The 20,203-nt window shown below is 43.4% G+C and overlaps 1 protein-coding gene across 1 annotated transcript in view; it reads left to right on the top strand.

Annotated features, from left to right (window-relative positions):
- Window positions 1-18,448, top strand: part of LOC145404544 (T-complex protein 11-like protein 1) — a 33,657-nt gene extending 15,209 nt beyond the window's left edge. The window contains exons 8-10 of the mRNA XM_080276080.1: window positions 1,189-1,260; window positions 2,328-2,494; window positions 17,720-18,448. Coding sequence (XP_080132206.1) covers window positions 1,189-1,260; window positions 2,328-2,494; window positions 17,720-18,000 — 520 coding nt within the window. The 3' untranslated portion in view covers window positions 18,001-18,448. The remainder of the gene's footprint in view (window positions 1-1,188; window positions 1,261-2,327; window positions 2,495-17,719) is intronic.
- Window positions 18,449-20,203: the final 1,755 nt, after the last annotated feature.

Genomic DNA, 20,203 nt, shown 5'->3' with positions numbered 1-20,203 from the left:
ATTGGCAAATGCTAGGAGTTCATGCATGTGATTGTGATTGGCATGTTACAGCACTTATACCACACTAGAAAAAACTGAATTACTGTACATGGAGGGCACTGGGAACAGAAAAACTGACATTGCAATATTTATCATGTGTTGATTTGGATGCTGTGTCTATAACACTTTGTTTTATCTGAAGTTTTTGACGTATGACACCTCTGTTTGAACCTGTTTGTTATGATGACATCTTTATATGTTTTGTTACTGTCACCATTGAATTATTTGATTCAGCTAAGAGGACACCTCTTGTAGTTGTTCATGATCAACTCCAGTCTGTCTGGCTGAGCAGACCCATCAACCACAGCAAACAATCACCCCTGGAGGGTCTTCCCATGCAGTGAACTCATGTTCAGTTGCAGTTGACAGCAGTTCTCTGTGGTGAGGCATGAGAAAAAAATGTGGCAGTTTGGTGTCTGTGTAGATGCTGTTTTTGCATCTCCTCTGAGGTAACAGGGGCACCATGGTGGGCTCCACTTGCCCCTGAACTGGTTACATGGGTGCCACCCAACATTGTAAATGGTTCTCTGGGTTACAGAAAACCATTTAACTTGCAATCAATGTAGAGCCACATGAGATGGGAAGAAGAGTAATAAAATGACAGGAAGGGAAAGGAGAAGGACACATACAGAAATAGAATTTTAAAGGTGAAGGAAGAAGTAGGCAGCACCTTGTTAAGTGAAGGGATGATGGTCACCACCACCACCTACGAGTACTTCTTACAGTGAAGAGGTTAATGAAGGCTCTGTTTAGCCCCATTCCTAGTTGGAAGTAAGGACTGTCCACATTTGCTGACTTTTGTTATGATGCTAATGAAGGAATCCTTCATTGTTTCTGTTTCCTCAGTGATGTTTACAGGCACACAGTAGTTTTGAAATAGTTACAGCATTATTAGAGTGGTTGCCTTGGAATCCTAAGTGAGATTCACATCTCTCCAGTGAAACTTACAATGTGGGGGATTCTTTACATTCAGATGCAAACTGTTGTATTGTGGATACCCTTGGTCTTTTCTAAGCTGATAAAAGTTTTCCGGTAGTACCAAAGAATTAAATAAGATGTTATCATACCAATAGGGTTCAAAAACATACCTGCCCATTTTGTTCCAACTAACAACACATATGTAGTTTGACCCATTAATCTATCCCTTAGTCTGCCCACGGAACCAGCGGAATACAGCACCGCCTCTCGCTCTCTAGCCAGGGTGGGCAGGAATAAGCCAGAGTGAGTGAGATTCTGCATTTATTATGCCACTGTGTCATCACACGCCACCAATTGAAGGTTTATCAGTCACATTTGACACTCACTTGTTTTCACTTCACCAGATTTCAGTTGAGATTTTAACAATGTACATCAGTGCTTTGGTATATGAGCTAAAAGGCTTAAAGATCACCATCATCCTGAATTAAATGGGGAAAAAAGATCAAAATGACGATGATGATGTGTGATAGTGGAAATCATCATCATCTTGACCAAGACAGCAAAAAAGGTCATGATGATGATGATGATGATGATGATGATGATGAATGTGTCATTGTTTATGAATAAAAGAATCACCTTGCATAAAGAAAAAGCATATCTCCGTAATATGCATTTGTGAAACTGCATATTGATGAAAAGCCTATCATTATCAAATGCTCTCAGTATTCGTGATTTTAGGATATGCTTCAAGTTCATTATTTATTTTGAATTTTCCCCCCACACCAAGTTGTTCATCTGCATATAATCTGTAGTTTAGGCTAAAGGTCTTAGTTCTGTCAGTCAGTCAGTAAGGCTTCTCAGATGCATGGTGTATGTCAGCAGAATAACACTAATGCTGACCCAAGTAAACCTGGAACACTTCCTCACAAAACGTACATAAGTCTAGAATTATTGTTCTGTAATGCTCCAGATGCAGTATTTGTGATTGTGTTTATGTTACTTATGATTGAAACAAGGGATATGCCATATTCATGATTTATATATGTAGTTTATTTGTGTTGCGCCTCTGTAGGGAATCTGTGATTTTATTTATTTGGCAATAAAAAAAAAAAAAAGTATAATTGAGGACGTGGGTGATGAGGATAGGTGGGAGATGAAGGTATGGAGTGAGGGGGTGTTAAGTTTGTTAGATCAAAGTGAGAGGGTGGGGCTTTGTCCAGCTCTCAGTTGTGATTGGATGCAGATTATCTTGAATGATATGGAGGAGGTTAATACTTACAATAAACATTATGATTGGGCATTATAACATCTTGTTTTGTTGAAAAGATGAAAGAATCATAATTAAGCCATTTATGCTTTTTTTATGGCAGTGAGACTATGGCATTGATGGAGAATGTTGCAGAACAAGTAGTAAAGGAGGTGGAGGACCATCTAAAAGAGAATTCACGACCCCCACTCCCAGCCTCCGCTGTCACCGCTCTCAAATCACAAGTTCTGGAAATTAAGAATCCTGATCATCGTATCCGAGCCCTTATCTGTGAGTATCTTACTATCAGTCTGGTGACGTATTATATAGATGATGTTGCTACCTCTAGATTGTTTTATTTTACACTCCCACTTTTGTCTTTCTTTCCTTCATTCTTTCCTTTTCCTTCTGCCTACGGGTAACTTTACATTCCCTCTTCAGTCTTTCTTTCCTGTGGGTGACTGTACACTGAGTGACAAGCCAAATGGTTTCCTGTACACCAGGAAACTATTTACTACGCTGGGTGGTAACCATATGACCAAATTTTGGCGCCTGGTTGTTTAGTGGGTAATTATTTCGCTCCAGTCGGATTGAACCGGTGAAGGTATATATCCAAGGGGAGGTTGGGGTTGATTGCTCGTGTAATGCCACTCAGGGATAAGTGAAGCTGGTCACTCTTATCTTAAATGTCAGGACCAACTGCCTAGCCCCGGGCTCCTACTTTCCTCATAAGGCAGTGTAGGATTGGATGATGGATGGATGGATAGAGATTATTTGAGGTGAATAATGTAGATATATCCATCATACACCTGTTCAGTATTCTAGGTCTTTTTGAAGTTCATTATAATCATCTGGAGGTACCAGGAGTTAAGTAAAAGAAAAAAATCAAATCAAGGAAGTAAAATCATTCTGCCAGATATATATATATATATATATATATCATCATCATCATCATCATCATCATCATCATCATCCGGACCTCCTTTCCCACCCAGGGGCAGGATGAGGAGTAGCAATGTCCAGACAGCCCAAATTTCCCCAGTCCAATAGGCCACGCTTCCATTTATTCATCATTCAAACCCCTGGAATCCTGGCTCCACCAGATACGCCAAAACATTCACCACGTTCTGTAGCTTCACATAAACGTATCCGATATATATATATTGTTACGCTGTCCGCCTTTCCGTTCCCACGGATGCAGCCGTTGCAGCTGGGCTAGGGGGATTATGCAGTATGTATCCGTGTCATTCGCGGAGTTTATATTAGCGAGTGCTACAAGTTCTTTTGTTTCTTTCGTTCCTGCCACTGAGGGCAATTTTATTTAATACTATGCTGAGAATGCATTTGATTATTTTGATTGTCTTATGTGAGCTACCAGTATATTTAATGATGTTTTGCTTGCATTAGAAGTACCAATTTATTGTAGAGAGAGAGGGGCACGAATTTAAGTTCTTATTAATTAATTTGATTCATGCGTTCGCGCTTGGCTGAACACGAGCCTAGCAGTAGGCCAGTGTCTTCCCAGCCAGCTTTAGTGTCGGGTGCTTGTGCACTCTCTCTCTCTCCCCAGTCATTTTTATGCCGAGCTGGCGTTTTCATTTAAGTTTATTTTTATTCTTTTGTTGCTGACTGAGGGAAGTAGTTATTTTATTTTGTTTTTGTAACCGTGTTGTCTTTGGAGGGCCAGTTTGGCTCACCGTGGTCTTCTCGCTGCCTTTGTTAACGTTCCCCAACACACGTACATACACACACACACCCCTAACCCCTACACAGTTAATCCCATCTCTTTGCTCAAGGCTAGTGAGAACCATCGTGAGCTATTAACTGCGTTCCCCCTTGGACACGGGTTAAGTAGAAAGTCGTCACCACCGGAAGTAAGTGGGAGGTGTTCCTGTATACTGTCTCGGGCGGTATTACTTCCGGTAGTGACGATAGTAGGCTAGATCTATAGGTAGGCTGTTCCGTTTATTATCAAAGTACAGAGTGTTGCGTTTTAGTTTTTCCGTTGCGCAGTTTTTCTCTAGTTTGCGGAGTGTCAGTGCCGGGGTCTGCGTTATTTTTGCAACGCAGTGGAGGCCGATCATCTAAGGCTGACTTGTTGTCTTTTTGTAATAGCCCCGGGCTGGCGCCACCGTAACAGTGGCGACCTCGCATCAGGATATCCTAACAGTGCCTTCTTCTTGCTAGGATATCGTTACCTTGGCGTTCTCTGTGCTTTGAGGTGAGTTGATGTGTGTAGTTTCTCAGTCAGCATTAGTATTTCATTATTCAGTACTGCCATTGAATTGTCGCCATGGAGTCACGCGTGTCTACACCAGATCGCGTACGTGCTGAGTCACCTGTGGATATGGAACAACGAGAGGCACATAGCAAAGGTACTCCCCGTGTGAGCCCTGAGTTTGACTATGGTGCTGAAATGCCTCGTTTCGCTACCCCACTATTACCATCTATGATGCCGCCGAGCCAGTTTAGAGCAGTTCCCCCAGGGATGTCTGGTGCTTTCCCTGGAGTTGTTCATTCCACTCCCATATACCCTGGAGCCTTGTCACCGGAGGCTCAGTTGCAGTTGGAGTTGAAAAAGATGGAGATGGAAATGCAGCGTGAAAAAGAAGAGAGGGAGATGCAGCGTGCCAGAGAGAAAGAAGAGAGGGAGATGGAGTTGCAGCGTGAAAAAATGCGATTTGAGCTGGAGAAGACTCGCTTGGAGCTGACTGCTAATAGACCTACTTATACCCAAACCTCAGGCTGTGCAGAGGATAGGGAGAGTTGGTTCTCAAGGAGTCTAAAATTAGTGCCAGCATTTGATGAGTTGAAAGTGACAGAATGGTTTGTCAGGTTTGAAAAGAAGGCTAGGGAGTTTGAGTGGCCAAGGCAGCGCTGGGTGGGGTTGGTATCTAATGTGCTGAAGGGAAAAGCCTTGGAAGTGTATAATAGGTTGAGCCCTGAGGATGTAGATGATTATGATGAATTTAAAACAGCCATCCTGAAGGCATATGAACTTAGACCAGAGGCTTATCGGTTGTTGTTCCGTGGTGCTCGGAAAAGGCCTGCTGACACCTATATGGCCTACGCTAGGTATCTGGAGGAGAGGTTAGACGAGTGGTTGCTGAGTGAGAGCGCCACTTCGTATAACGAGGTGCGTGAACTGCTTTTGATGGAACATTTTACCAACATGGCTGACAAAGAAATTGGTGTTAAAATTAGGGAGAAGAGATTTAAGACCGTGAAGGAAGCAGCGACGTGGGCTGATGACCGGGTGTTTGCCTTGCGGAGTATGGGGGTCAAGTATGCTAATTTTCAGTATTCCAGGGAGAGGACTGTGAGTGGCCCTGCCTGGGATAAATCTCCCGTGAATCAGTCCAAGGGAAGTTCAGAGGAGAAAAAGAATTCTGGGAGAAAGAGCCCTGTATCCAGTTCGAAGTTAGTTTGTTACTTTTGCAAACAGAGTGGGCACATCAAGCCTAACTGCCCTAAGTGGAAGGCCTCCCAAAATGCCAAACCAGTGGCATTAATTGTAGGTTCGAGTCAGGTGAACGAGAGGAGTTGGGAGAGTGGTAACGGTGAGGGAGAAGTCTGTGGAAAGCTGGAGTGCAGCCGGCTGTGCTCGCTGCCAGCTCAGGCTGAAAAGGTTACCCAACATGCTACGCCACCTCCGGATGAACTGCCTCAGAAATCGTCCCTAGACTGGTGTAAACCTTTTATATGTCACGGCACAGTGAAAATTCATGGGATCAGTTATCCAGTTACTGTGGCTCGTGATACCTGTGCACAACAGTCTGTGTGCAGAAACGTGACTGGAGGGCCTGTAAACTCAGGGAAGTATGTGCTGTGTAGAGGCATGAACTCAGATGAATACTATGATTATGTTCATGTGGAACTCGATTGCCCCATTGTTCAGGCTGCAGCTCAAGTAGCTGTTGCTGATGTAATGCCAGTAGAGGGGATTGATTTTCTGCTGGGGAACGACCTGGCTGGGGAGAAAGTATTTCCATCTCTTCCCCCACCAGTTGTTGTGGCAGAGAAGTGTTTTGACGCCCCAGAAATTGGTATTGAAGTTGATGCAGAAGTGGAAGCCATGTTCCCGGTCTGTGCAATTACACGATCTATGGCACAGGTAGCAGCCCGGGAGGAAGAACTGGTGAAGTCACAGGTTCTTGGGGTCGACTGTGGTGAGGCAGGGCCACCAATGGAGGAACCTAGTGAGCAGAGTGTTGCTGTAGTGGGTGAGGAGAGTGGGAATGCGTGCATGGGCGCCGCCCCACTTCCCACTCAGGACACTAGAGGTGGTGTTGAGTGTGTCTGTGTGGAGACTGAACCCAGCCCATCGACTGAATTAGGAGAATTTCAGGACGCTGGGGTCGACTGCGGGGATGCAGGACCTCCGTCAAACGCGCCTGAGGAACAGAGTGTCACTGTTGAGGGTAGAGGTGATGATGTCAGTGTGGAGTCTGACATTCCTACCCCTGTCGAGTGTACTAGAGGTGACGCTGAGATTGATCGCCCTTCGCAATCCAGTGTCCCGACTAGTCCCTTATCTCAGTCCTCAGTAGAGCTGGCGGGTGTTGGGCCAGCAGAATTGAGGGTGAAGCAACAGGAGGATGTAACATTAAAGCCCTTGTTTGCTCGAGTAGGGGAAGAAAGAAGTATGGAGTGTGGTAAGGAGGAGTTCCTGATTAAAGATAATGTTTTACATCGCCGATGGACGCCCACTGGCGCCACGGTAGATGGAGGAGTGAGTGAGTTAGTGCAGGTGGTGGTGCCTGTGCAGTATAGGGTGCCGTTAATACAGTTAGCACATGAGGGACCTTTAGCAGGTCACTTGGGAAACAGGAAGACAGTGCAGCGCTTAAGATATAATTTTTGGTGGCCAAGTATGCCGGGACAAGTTGCTGCGTACATCAAGAGCTGTCACACGTGTCAGATGGTGGGCAAGCCTAATCAAGTTCTTCCTGTGGCCCCTTTGACTCCCATTCCTGCAGTTGAACCTCCGTTTACCCGGGTAATCATTGATATTGTGGGCCCTTTACCTCCTACTTCTGCTGGAAACAAGTATTTGTTAACCATAATGGATGTTACAACGCGATACCCAGAGGCTATACCAATCAGAAGCATGCAGGCGAAGTCAGTAGTCAAGCAACTTATCCTGTTCTTTACTCATTTTGGCCTGCCCAAGGAGTTGCAGTCAGACCGTGGAGTAAATTTTACATCTAATTTATTTAAGCAGACGATGACAGAGTTGGGCATCAAACACATTTTGTCCAGTGCCTACCATCCGCAGTCACAAGGTGCCCTGGAGAGGCATCATCAGACCTTAAAGACCATGCTGCGCACCTTCTGCTATGATAGTGGAAAGGATTGGGACCTAGCGGTACCCTTTGTTATGTTTGCAGTGAGAGAGGTACCAACTGAGTCGTTAGGGTTTTCACCCAATGAGTTAGTGTTTGGGCACAGAGTTCGTGGTCCCTTGGATGTGGTGCGAGAGGCCTGGAGTAACAACAAATCTGGCAACCAGGAATCCATGCTTGACTATGTCTGCCGCACTCGGGAGAGACTGCATTGCGCTTTAGAGCTTGCCCGTGACCATCTAATCGGGGCTCAAGCGAAAATGAAGGCTCATTATGATAAGAAGGTCAGAAGTCGTGAGTTTAAGCAAGGAGATGAAGTTTTGGCACTGCTGCCCATGCAAGGAAAACCTCTGGCAGCTAGATTCAGTGGTCCTTACATTGTGAAGAAGAGAGTTGGGGAACTTGACTATCTAATTGTTACCCCAGACAGGCGGAAGAGTACTCAGTTGTGCCACATTAATATGTTGAAGCCATACTACCGCCCAGTTGATTCTCATTGTGGGATGACTGCTGATGTCTCTCACCTGGGATGTGAAGGACGGGGAAGGGAGGACGTGGCATCAAGGGAACGTGCTGTGGAGGGAGCTGTTGGTGCCGGTGATGTGAGTGGTGGACCAGGGTTACAGCCACAGTTCCTGGAAGGTGACTTTGGAGTGGACGTTGAGGGAACCAGGGATAAGAGCGCTCCTGTAGTTTTGGTGGTTGGTAGTGAGTTGGAGGAGCAGGAGGAAGTGTTTAGTCGTGGTGAGATGTTACCAGCTGACCTATGGGAGGGCAATGGTTATGCAGCTCTGGTGGAGAAATTGCGACATCTTGAGCCAGTAAAGCGAGGAGAGCTGTGCAACAGATTATGGAAACATCCAAAAGTTTTTGGAGATTCACCGGGATTGACAACTTGGGCTACTCATGACATTGACGTTGGGGATAGTAAGCCTGTAAAATTAGCTCCCTACCGCATCAACCCTATCAGACAGAAAGCTCTCGATAATGAGATCAAGTATATGTTGGACCATGGATTGATCAAGAGGAGTTTCAGTGAGTGGAGTTCACCAGTTACCTTACAGCCGAAGCCAGATGGGAAGGTTAGGTTGTGTGTGGACTTCCGGAAGGTTAACTCACTGTCTAAGACCGATGCTTATCCCTTACCTCGGGTCGATGACTCCGTGGACAAGGTGGGAAATGCCACTTATATCACCAAGCTTGACTTAGTAAAAGGATACTGGCAGGTCCCGCTGACGGAACGGGCTAAACAAGTGGCTAGCTTTGTTGTCAGTGGTGCAGTATATCAGTGCCAGGTGATGCCTTATGGATTGAAGAATGCTCCAGCCACTTTCCAGAGGCTTATGGATAAAGTGGTGGATGGCATACCTAATTGTGTCGTTTACATCGATGATGTCATTGTGTATGACACCAAGTGGGAGGAGCACCTTGATCATGTGGAAATGCTCATTAAGCGGTTGGAGGAAGCTGGCTTAGTAGTCAACTTGGACAAGTGCGAGTTCGTACGTGCTAAGGTCCAGTACCTTGGATTTGTTGTGGGACATGGGCAAGTGGCTCCACCTCGGGCTAAGGTGGATGCCATTTCCAACTTTGCAGCACCCCAGTGTCGCCGTGCCCTCCAGCGATTTTTGGGCATGATCGGCTATTACCGAAGATTCATTGGGAATTACTCCACAGTGCTTGCCCCTCTTACTGACTTATTGCGCAAGGATAAGAAGTGGCAGTGGACAGCCGAGTGTGAGCAAGCTTTTATTACGGTTAAGTCTCTGCTGTGCCACCACCCTATATTGCGTGCACCAGATTTTGACAAACCTTTTGTGCTGGCAGTTGATGCTAGCCGAGTAGGGGTAGGAGCAGTGTTGATGCAGCCAGATGAGGGCCAGGTTGAACATCCCATATCATACTTCTCAAAGAAGTTTAATAGAGCTCAGAAGAACTATTCCGTCATAGAGCAGGAGTTATTAGCGATTATCCTGGCCCTGCAACACTTTGCTGTCTACCTGCCCCCTTTTGGCCCTGTGATCAAGATTTATTCAGACCATCATTCCCTGCAGTTTTTGAACAAGTTTAAATTTAAGAACCAGCGTTTGACCCGCTGGAGTTTGCTTTTGCAAGAGTACAATTTAGAAGTTAGGCATATTAAAGGGACTGATAACGTAATTGCTGATTGTTTATCCAGGGAGGGGTCAGGGTCTTGATTCGAAAATTTTGATCCAGGGCTCAAAATTTTCCCTTGGGGAAGGGCGTGTTACGCTGTCCGCCTTTCCGTTCCCACGGATGCAGCCGTTGCAGCTGGGCTAGGGGGATTATGCAGTATGTATCCGTGTCATTCGCGGAGTTTATATTAGCGAGTGCTACAAGTTCTTTTGTTTCTTTCGTTCCTGCCACTGAGGGCAATTTTATTTAATACCATGCTGAGAATGCATTTGATTATTTTGATTGTCTTATGTGAGCTACCAGTATATTTAATGATGTTTTGCTTGCATTAGAAGTACCAATTTATTGTAGAGAGAGAGGGGCACGAATTTAAGTTCTTATTAATTAATTTGATTCATGCGTTCGCGCTTGGCTGAACACGAGCCTAGCAGTAGGCCAGTGTCTTCCCAGCCAGCTTTAGTGTCGGGTGCTTGTGCACTCTCTCTCTCCCCAGTCATTTTTATGCCGAGCTGGCGTTTTCATTTAAGTTTATTTTTATTCTTTTGTTGCTGACTGAGGGAAGTAGTTATTTTATTTTGTTTTTGTAACCGTGTTGTCTTTGGAGGGCCAGTTTGGCTCACCGTGGTCTTCTCGCTGCCTTTGTTAACGTTCCCCAACACACGTACATACACACACACACCCCTAACCCCTACACAGTTAATCCCATCTCTTTGCTCAAGGCTAGTGAGAACCATCGTGAGCTATTAACTGCGTTCCCCCTTGGACACGGGTTAAGTAGAAAATCGTCACCACCGGAAGTAAGTGGGAGGTGTTCCTGTATACTGTCTCGGGCGGTATTACTTCCGGTAGTGACGATAGTAGGCTAGATCTATAGGTAGGCTGTTCCGTTTATTATCAAAGTACAGAGTGTTGCGTTTTAGTTTTTCCGTTGCGCAGTTTTTCTCTAGTTTGCGGAGTGTCAGTGCCGGGGTCTGCGTTATTTTTGCAACGCAGTGGAGGCCGATCATCTAAGGCTGACTTGTTGTCTTTTTGTAATAGCCCCGGGCTGGCGCCACCGTAACAATATAAATAGTAAATGCGGTCCATCTGCTCAATATGCGAGAATTTGAGCGGTAGAAGACCTCGCTGTCTAGAAATTTCGCACTTTACGAATAACATACCTTATGGGGAAAATTCCGGTTGGAAGGGTGACTGCCTCAAAAAGCCTCCCCTTTCTCCATTAGTGTGTTATTTTGCTTATGTATTATTGGACATTAAACACATGTCGTAACCCACCCAATAGCCTCTACAGGCTATCCATTGGCTGAATTGCCTTTTCCTTTCTTCTTTTGCTCTATTGCCTCCATGATGAGCTTTGGTTGATGAGCTCCTTCTGTCATTGGGGGAGATATGGTGATGATGGCAAGAAAATGTTTGGCTTTGTGTAAACAAGGGGACTGTATAAACTGCTTGAGGTTGCCTAGCCTCAACTGAGAGAAGCTGCGCAGATGCCTGCTACATCACATAGCATGCTGACATCATGACCTGCGTCACGTCCACGTGCGCTGTACAGGGTTAGGTCATGCTCTGTAGTGCAACACTGGATTCGGCTCACTTTGCCAACCCCAATTTTTGCATTTTCAAAACCAGCTCGTTCAGTACCAATTATTTGATCCCCCCTTCCGTCGCATTCAAGGCATTTCACGTTGTAGAAACTCACATATTAAGCGAATGGACTGTATGCCTACATACATATATCATCTAATTGGATGTTGTCCCACGAGAAGCGTAGAACCCCAGGGCTAGGCAAGTTGGTCCTGACGTTTTAGATGAGAGTGACCAGCTTCACTCATCCCTGAGTGGCATAACGTGAGCAATAAACCCTAACCACCTCTTAGATATAAACCTACACAGGCTCAATCCAGTTGGAGTGCTTTAATTACTCACTAAACCACCAGGTGCGCTAGTTTGGTTATATGGTTACCACGTAGCGTAGTAAGTGGTCTCCTGGTGTACAGGAAACCATTTGGCTTGTCACGCAGTATAGAGTCACCCATAGATAGAAAGAAGAGGAAAGAAACAAGGAAAGAAGGATGTAAGGGGAAGGAAAGAAAGAAGCAAGGAGGAGTTGAATGGGCAGGCACTTAGTGGGATATATATATATATATATATATATATATATATATATATACAGTATATATATAGTAAGACATCCATCCATCTATCCATCACCTAATCCTACGTTGCCCCATGAGGGGTGTAGGAGCCCGGGGCTAGGAAAGTTGGTCCTGGCATTTAAGATGAGAGTGACCAACCTCAGTCATCTCTGAGTGGCATTACGTGAGCAATAAACCCCAACCACCCCTTGGATATAAACCTTCACCGGCTCAATCCGATTGGAGCACCTTTATTACCCACTAAACCACCAGGAGCCAAAATTTGGTTATATGGTTACCACCCAGCATAGTAAATGGTTTCCTGGTGTACAGGAAATCATTTGGCTTGTCACTCAGTGTAGAGTCACCCACAGGCAGAAAGAAGAGGAAAGAATGAAGGAAAGAAAGACCCAAGAGGGAGTGTAAAGTCACCCACAGGCAGAAGAAAGAGGAAAGAATGAAGGAAAGAAAGACAGAAGATATATATGTATATATATATATATATATATGGAGGTGTTGGTGTGATGGTTGCGGAGAAATGGGTGGAATATGTTATGAATGTTTTGAGAGTAAGCGATAGGATATTGGTAGTGAAAATTCTGTTGGGTAGAAAGATAGCTGCGATTATATCAGCATATGCTCCACAGGCAGGATTGGATGTAGCAGAGAAAGATAGATTTTGGGATGATTTAATACGTGTAGTGGGTGGTATGCGTGATGACGAGAGAGTGATTTTGGGAGGGGACTTAAATGGTCATGTAGGTGAAGCAGCACAAGGTTATGAAGGAGTGCATGGGGGATGTGCGTATGTAATAAGGAATGCAGAAAGGGAAAGGATACTTGAGTTTGGGGAGGCAACAGACATGATTGTGTGCAACACATATTTTAGGAGAAGAGACAGTAGGTTAATTACGTATGAGTCTGGGGGAAATAGCAGTCAGATAGATTAATTTCTGGTTAGGAGGGCCGATGGGAGGTTAGTGAGGGATGTTAAAGTTATAGGAAGTGAGGAGTGTGTGCAGCAGCACAAACTATTGATTTGTGATATGGTGTTTAAAGAACAAGTGATGAAAAAGAGGACTTATGTACCTAGGAGGAAAATATGGAAGCTGAAAAACCAAGTAGTAAGGGATGCCTTCTATAGCGAGTTGAGGAGAGTGGTGGCTGAACAGGGAGCTGTAGACAGAGGAGTTAATGAACAGTACAGAGCCCTCAAGAACAATTTCTTGAGAGTTACTGATGTAACATGCGGTTGGACAAGAGGACCACCATGACATAAAGTATCTTTGTGGTGGGATGAGGGTGTAGAAGCTGCAATTAAGTAGAAAAGAAGGCTTTTCAGGGAATGGAAGAGGGGTGGTAGCAAAGAGGAATATCTGGTTGCCAAGCAGAGGGCTAGAAGAGAGGTATACAGGGCAAAGTCTGAGTCACAGAGACTATTACTTGATAAATCACGGGGAAAGGAAAAATATGACATTTAGGGTGGCAGGTCAGGTGAAGAGGGATAATTGGGATATTATTGGTGAGCAGTGTGTGAAGAATGATGAAGGAAGGGTAGTGGTGAACAGTGAGGATATTAAAGATGCATGGAGAGAGCATTATAACCGGTTGTTGAATGAGGAGTTTGACTGGGACAGGGAAGGTTTGGAGCCAGCAGATCCAGTGTCTGGCCCTTGGCCTTTGATTGATACTGCTACTGAGAGTGAGGCAATAGGCAGGATGAAGGTGGGGAAGGCAGCAGGTGTGTCTGGGTTGACTGCCGAAATGTTGAAGGCCTCAGGTGATATAGGGGTGAGGTTAGTCACTGACCTGATAAATAGGATTATTTATGAGTGTGTTGTCCCAGATGATTGGCTGAAGAGTAATTGTAAATGTGTATAATGGGAAGGGTGATGCCCTGGAAAGAGGAAATTATAGAGGTATAAAGCTTTTAGAACAGATAATGAAGGTAATGGAGAGAGTTTTAGAAGGTATGATTAGAGAAAGAGTGAATATTGATGAGATGCAGTTTGAGTTTTTGCCAGGTAAGGGGACCACTGATGCTATATTCATTGTTCGACAGCTTCAGGAAAAATATATTGGTAGGAGAAGGGATCTTTATTTTGTTTTTGTTGATTTGGAAAAGGCCTTTGACAGAGTCCCTAGAGAGGTGGTGAAGTGGGCAATGAGAAAGCTTGGCTTGGAGGAGTGGCTGGTTAGGGTGGTTATGGCTATGTATGTGGGTGCTCACACCCAGGCAAGAGTGAATGGAGATTTTAGTGATGAGTTTTCCGTGAATGTTGGTGTGCATCAGGGGTCAGTCTTGAGCCCTTTCACGTGACTTTAGAAACGGACTCCCGTGGGAGTTGTTGTATGCTGATGATTTGGTGTTGATTGCAGAGAACGAAAGGGAGGCGGAGGAAAGGTTTAGGAAGTGGAGAGATGGTATGGGGCACAAGGGCTTAAGGGTAAATACAGATAAAACAAAAGTGATGATATCTAGGGTTGGTGGTGGTACTGTCAAAGACGACGGAGAGTGGCCATGTCCAGTTTGCCACAAGGGCAGTGTTTGTGATAAATGGGTGCAAAAGAGATGTAGTGGTATCAGAGGTAGACTGCGAGATAATGCTGATTTTATGTGTATGGCGTGTCAGGATGAGCAGGTGGAGATTATCAGACATGAAAGGATTGAACTTGCTGGTGAATCTCTTGAGTGTTTGGAAGAGTTTTGTTATTTGGGAGACATGTTGTGTGCTGGAGGTGGGGCTGGAGCTAGCTCTGTGGCCAGGGTGAGAAGTGGTTGGAAGAAGTTCAAGGAGCTCTTGCCTCTCCTGATGTTGAGAGGACTCTCCCTATGTGCTAAGGGGTCTTTGTATGCAGCATGTGTTAGGAGTGTAATGCTGTATGGTAGTGAAACCTGCGCAGTGAAGGAGGAAGATATTCGCCAGCTCAGACATACAGAAATGACAATGATTAGGTGGATGTGCAGTGCGTCCCTTCGTCCAAGGCCTGGAGGGGCTGGGTTAGTGATGGAAGAGGTGAGAGGTAGGATGGGACTGGAGTGTATTGGTATTGTGATGAGGAGAGGTAGATTGAGATGGGTTGGACATGTGGAGAGGATGGGGGATGATAATTGGGTGAGGAAGGTGAGAAGTGTTAATATTGTGGGTGGGGGTACGAGGGGTAGACCGAGAAAGACATGGGACGAGGTCATTAAGTGTGACCTCAGGGTTAAGGGACTGAAAAGGGAGGCTGCAATGGATCGTGCAGCGTGGAGAGCCGCCATTGGGTGACCAAGGCCGACACATGCAAGCACGTTGGAGCCTTTTAAAACGAAAACGAATAAAAACGAAATTATTTACAGGTAATCTCTTAATTCACGCGAACTTTTTTCAAGCGATTTTGGTTATCCACGAATTTTTCGTACAATAATTAAAACATAAAATTATAGTATTCAAATAAATAATTTTAATATGCAAGAGAAATAAATAAAATATAAAAATGCCTACCTGCTGCCCGTGTGCATATATATATGTATGTGTGTGTGTGGGAGGTGGGTCTACCATGCACCACACAGTCAGTTTGAATCCGACGGTCGAACCATGCTTGACTCGCGAATCGTTATTTGTGGCTTATTTTTCTGCCTTCCAGTGATTGCTTGCCTTGTCTGCCAACATGGGGCCTAACCGTAGTGCTAGTGATGCATGTGGTAACACACCAAAACGGACTCGTAAAGTGATGTTGCTGACAGAGAAAGTTAAAGTGTTGGACAAACTTAAGGGAGGAATGTCGGTGACAATTCTCCGTCAGGACGATTTCCCGTCATTTACATGTCAGTTTATTTAGCAAGTACAGTACACTATTTTTTTACTTATATGAGTTATAAAATCCCCCTGAAAATTATTTATTAAAGAATTAATTAATCAATAATAAGTATATTTATAGAATGACAGGGAATCATCCATGTTTTGATGGTGAATTGACTTCATGGTGAATTGTCTCGGAACCGTGTGTTTGGGGTGAGTCAACCGTTCTTACAATAAAGAAGGCAGAATGTAGCATACAGGAGGCAGTGAGGGCTAGTGCACCAGACTGTGCTGAAGTGTCTTCACCTACGCCTGTGATCTGGCTCGGAACCGTATGTTTGGAGTGAATGAGTCAACTGTTTGGACAATAAAGAAGGCAGAATGTAGCATATGGGAGGCAGTGAGGGTTTGTGCACCAGACTGCTGAAGTGTCTCCACCTACGCTTGTGCTTGTCAGGTTTCAGTGTTAAATTTCTTAAATTTTTGTTGTTTTTCATACTTTATGTTAGTTTATAAGGTGTATGTAATGCATAAACAGTATTATTCAGATGTAATATACTTAGTAGACATGCGTAATTATGTGCACACAAGGGCAGAATGTATACGCGAATTTACCACATAGGCGAAGGGTCTGGGAACGTAACCCTCGCGTGAATTAAGGGCTTGCTGTATATATATATATATATATATATATATATACCTATATATATATATACACACACACATACATACACAATAAAAGTCCTCTAATCCAGCCACCAATAATCCGAAAATCCCAATTCTCCCATTTCGTCAAGGCGAAATTTTTAAAATTTTTCTGGGCTTCTTTTCAAAATTTTCCGGGATTTTTCAAATTTTTCTGGCCTTTATCTAAGGATTTGTCTGGCATGGACTTGCCCTTGGACTTGGGTGTACCTGCCTGCAACTGTTAATCTACACTTCTATTCATTTCTTCTGAGTAAATCAATAGCCCATATAATTTTAATTATTTATTAAATGATCATGTTTATATTTCTAATGTTTACAGAGGTCCCTCCCAATAGTCTGAAAGACCCTCTGACCCCTGCGATTCGGATTACAGGAGTTTTACTGTATATACAGTATATATATATTTATATATATATATACATATATATATATATATATATATATATATATATATATATATGTATATTTATTTATTTATTTATATATAGATATAAAATGATTGATGAATTGTGCTTGTTTCTACTTGCTGTATCATGGCTATCATATCAATACCAACACAAAATACTGTACATCCAAAAATCAATGCACTGTGCCCTCACTATAATGCAGCTGCCCACACCACAACACACTCACCTCATCCACCTCACTCCTGTAGCATCACCTTAACAAAATGTCCAATGGACCACCAAGTTCAAGTGGCTAATTTCCTGCAGTCAACCGGGTTCATGTGCCGACGAGCCTGGGGCCAGAATAGCTCCAACACGTATCCTTATAAAGTTAACTGTAGTTCTGTATGTTGCCTTCCACAGCTAAACATGACATGGAATGTATTGGGTATTTGATAAAGTACAGTGGTCAGTCTTCTAAATTAAAATGTGGTTTAATATGTGTAATGTCTTTCATCTTTGCCCAGTCAAATGTGCAGTGCAGTTGCTGATTAATACTCATGCAGTAGTGTTTGTCACTTACTAGTCAGCCTTACAAAGTAAATTCTGTTTTAATCCTTGTGATTGCTAGGAACTCTTTCAGTAGAACTGCAGCTTCTAATCTTAGCTAGAATAAAATACCTTAGTGCATCAACCACACTGAATTGGTTTAAGTTGTCTTTGATGTGCAGTGGAGTTAAGGAACACTGTTTAGTCAACTTACAGAGTAGGATGTATATTTCTTAACCATTACTTGACCCAAATTTTCATCCTTTATTAGCTTGTTTCACATAGTTCAGTAGCAAGAAAATGACAGTGCTGCATGTCTGGATCCATGCCATAGCACTTCTTGACTATCATCATATTCTAGTGTTAATCTGTTGTGAAAACTTGACAATTTTAAGTCAAGTTATTTGAGTTAAATGGTACTGTATAATTTTACGTGTCCCACCTTCCACAGCAAAACGTGCAATGGAGTTTATTGGCACACTGATGAGCTCCACCACGGCCCGGCCAGTCCAGATGCCACCAGGCCTCTCGTCGCTTCAGGAGGAGCTGGCCCACATCTGTGGCACATTGCTACGGCTTGTGTCCCATAACCGTTCTGTGTTTGGAGAATATTATGCCGAGATCCTCACTAACCACATCAAGGCTTTCAAGGAGAATGAGTTTGGTGAAGAGAAGAAGGAGGTGGAAAAACCAGAGGAGGGAGCAGTAGGAGGTGCTAAAGAGGAAAAGTGAAAGGATTAGATATCCTACAGTTCTGACTGAACTCAATGCATCATGGTTCAGTTGCGGATAAAGGTTTGCCTTTTATTTCACCTCTTCTGCTTCTCACTTTCCTCTGGTGGGCAATATTCCAAAGCATAGTGAGACTTAGTTTGTCTCTGTACCCATATATGATGCTCTTTGATAGGATGCATCAGGGAGGAAAGTGACGGACATGCCCAGAGTGAGACGTAGAGGCAGTGAAATAGTAGGTGACCTTTTGTCCCTGACTGTAGATTAGGAGCAAAAAAGGGATGAGGAGAAATGGAATATAGGGAAGTAGAACAGGTGATATATTGATGGAAAGCAAGAAGGTTGAAGTAAACAGTGTTATTCTTCTCTTCCTTAGTAGTTCCTTATTCTGGAAGGAATGATTTGAGCAGAGTTGAGTAAAATCCCTTGACTCTAGCCACCTCACAGATCATAGTACAGAAATTATTTGAACTTGGTTACACTCATGAGCTATAATATCTGTCTGTCATTCCTACCTCTGTCTGCAATGGAGTAGTAGCCAGGATCTCACACCAAAGACGTGTTCCATTGTTGATGTGATAATAGTTGATTTGTTTTTATATGACAGAAGTAGGCCACTCTTAAAGCTTAAATACTACAGTGGTTACATGAAACTTGATAAAAGCTATGAGGTAGTAGCGATTTTTCCGTGATTCTAATTATAAAGATTCTGTAGCTATATTTGACTATCAGCTGAGCTGAAAAGTGTTTGTGATCTCTCAGGTTAGAGTAAATGCACAGACTACCCATGGATTACTTTACAATGACACTGCTACTTGTGCAGTCTTGAAAATCTTTGAATTACCAACAACAGACAACTTTGAACCCCTGGTAACAGGTCTTGGTTCAGTGGTGTTGACCTTGTGCCACCACATCCTTTCAGCAGAGGTTGGGATGGAGAGTGAACAGATAATGTGGGTTGTATTTTATCAGGGGACACTTAGCACATCTTCCTCAGCCATTTATTCTGCACATTACACCTCATTATCATCTTGAATGTTATTAGTGCAAACTGTGTTGATATTAAAATGATGTAAATAACATAGAAGAGTGAAGGTGTAATATGCAAAATGAATCACTATGGTAGAGATGCCATTTAGAATACCACCTCTAGCTATAACATCAGCTGGCATGGACTAGGGGAGAAGTATTGAGTTTGGTTTGTGAGTGTACCTACAGCACTGAGCCCCATCATGACAAATATTGTGCTCGTCATATGACAACTGGCAGTGAGGCATTTTTTTTTTAAGCTAACATAAATCCAAGTTTGACAAACTGTGTGTGATTGTTCATGGTACATTTTTTAAAAAGTGGTTATTGCAGATGGTATATATTGACAGATTTTTTGCTGGTTAGTGTTTTATTGTCAGTGAAGTACACCATGGTGGTGATACAAGCTACGGTACTTAACAAAACTACCAATATCTTAGCAGGTAATTTAACTGCTACATCTGAAAATTTTATCAGAGGAAGTTTATTGCCATCTGAATTTTATTTTCATTATTCTTGATTTTTCACATAACATTTACAACAAGACAAGCACTGTTTCTTTTCAGGTACATGCATTATATCCCAGACCCATTTTCTCATTAGCTAAGGAGGCTTCATACCACATCATTCATACCAACATTGTTTTTGTATCTGGTTTGTTGATATATTCTTGTTTGTTATTTATGCAGTCTGTGTCTGTATAACAGATACATAATTAATGTACTTGTGAATAATCAGCTGCTGTGTACAAAACAAATAACTAAGGGAGATGTGGTAGAGAGCCTTATAAGCTGACAAGAATATGTCCCCTGACTGTGCTTAATTGTTATATTATTGTTATTCATTTTTCTTGAAGCTTGTGAATGTGACAAATTTTCAGGACTGAATAACCTCTGTGGCCATTGGTACATTGTATTATCAGGTAAAATACAGTGAAGATAAGGGAAATGCCAAAGAGTTAGTAGTGGTATATATTAGCAGTGTGTATTACTCTGCAAATCCATAAATAAAACCAATTTATGGAGGATTGAGTATAAACACTGGCTACAGCAGTTACTGCAGTATAATTGGGAGGCTGCTAGAGATCGAGCAGCATGGAGAGCTGCCATTAGGTGACCAAGGCTGATGCATGCAAGAATGTTGGAGCCTTTAACCCTTTAAACGCGGAGCGTTG

Source organism: Coenobita brevimanus, chromosome 7 (assembly GCF_032717465.1).
Source record: "Coenobita brevimanus isolate Jiangsu-jjx chromosome 7, ASM3271746v2, whole genome shotgun sequence".
Classification (NCBI taxonomy): domain Eukaryota; kingdom Metazoa; phylum Arthropoda; class Malacostraca; order Decapoda; family Coenobitidae; genus Coenobita; species Coenobita brevimanus.
The sequence above is the reverse complement of the archived record's forward strand: the minus strand, read 5'-3'. Positions and strand labels throughout refer to the sequence as shown.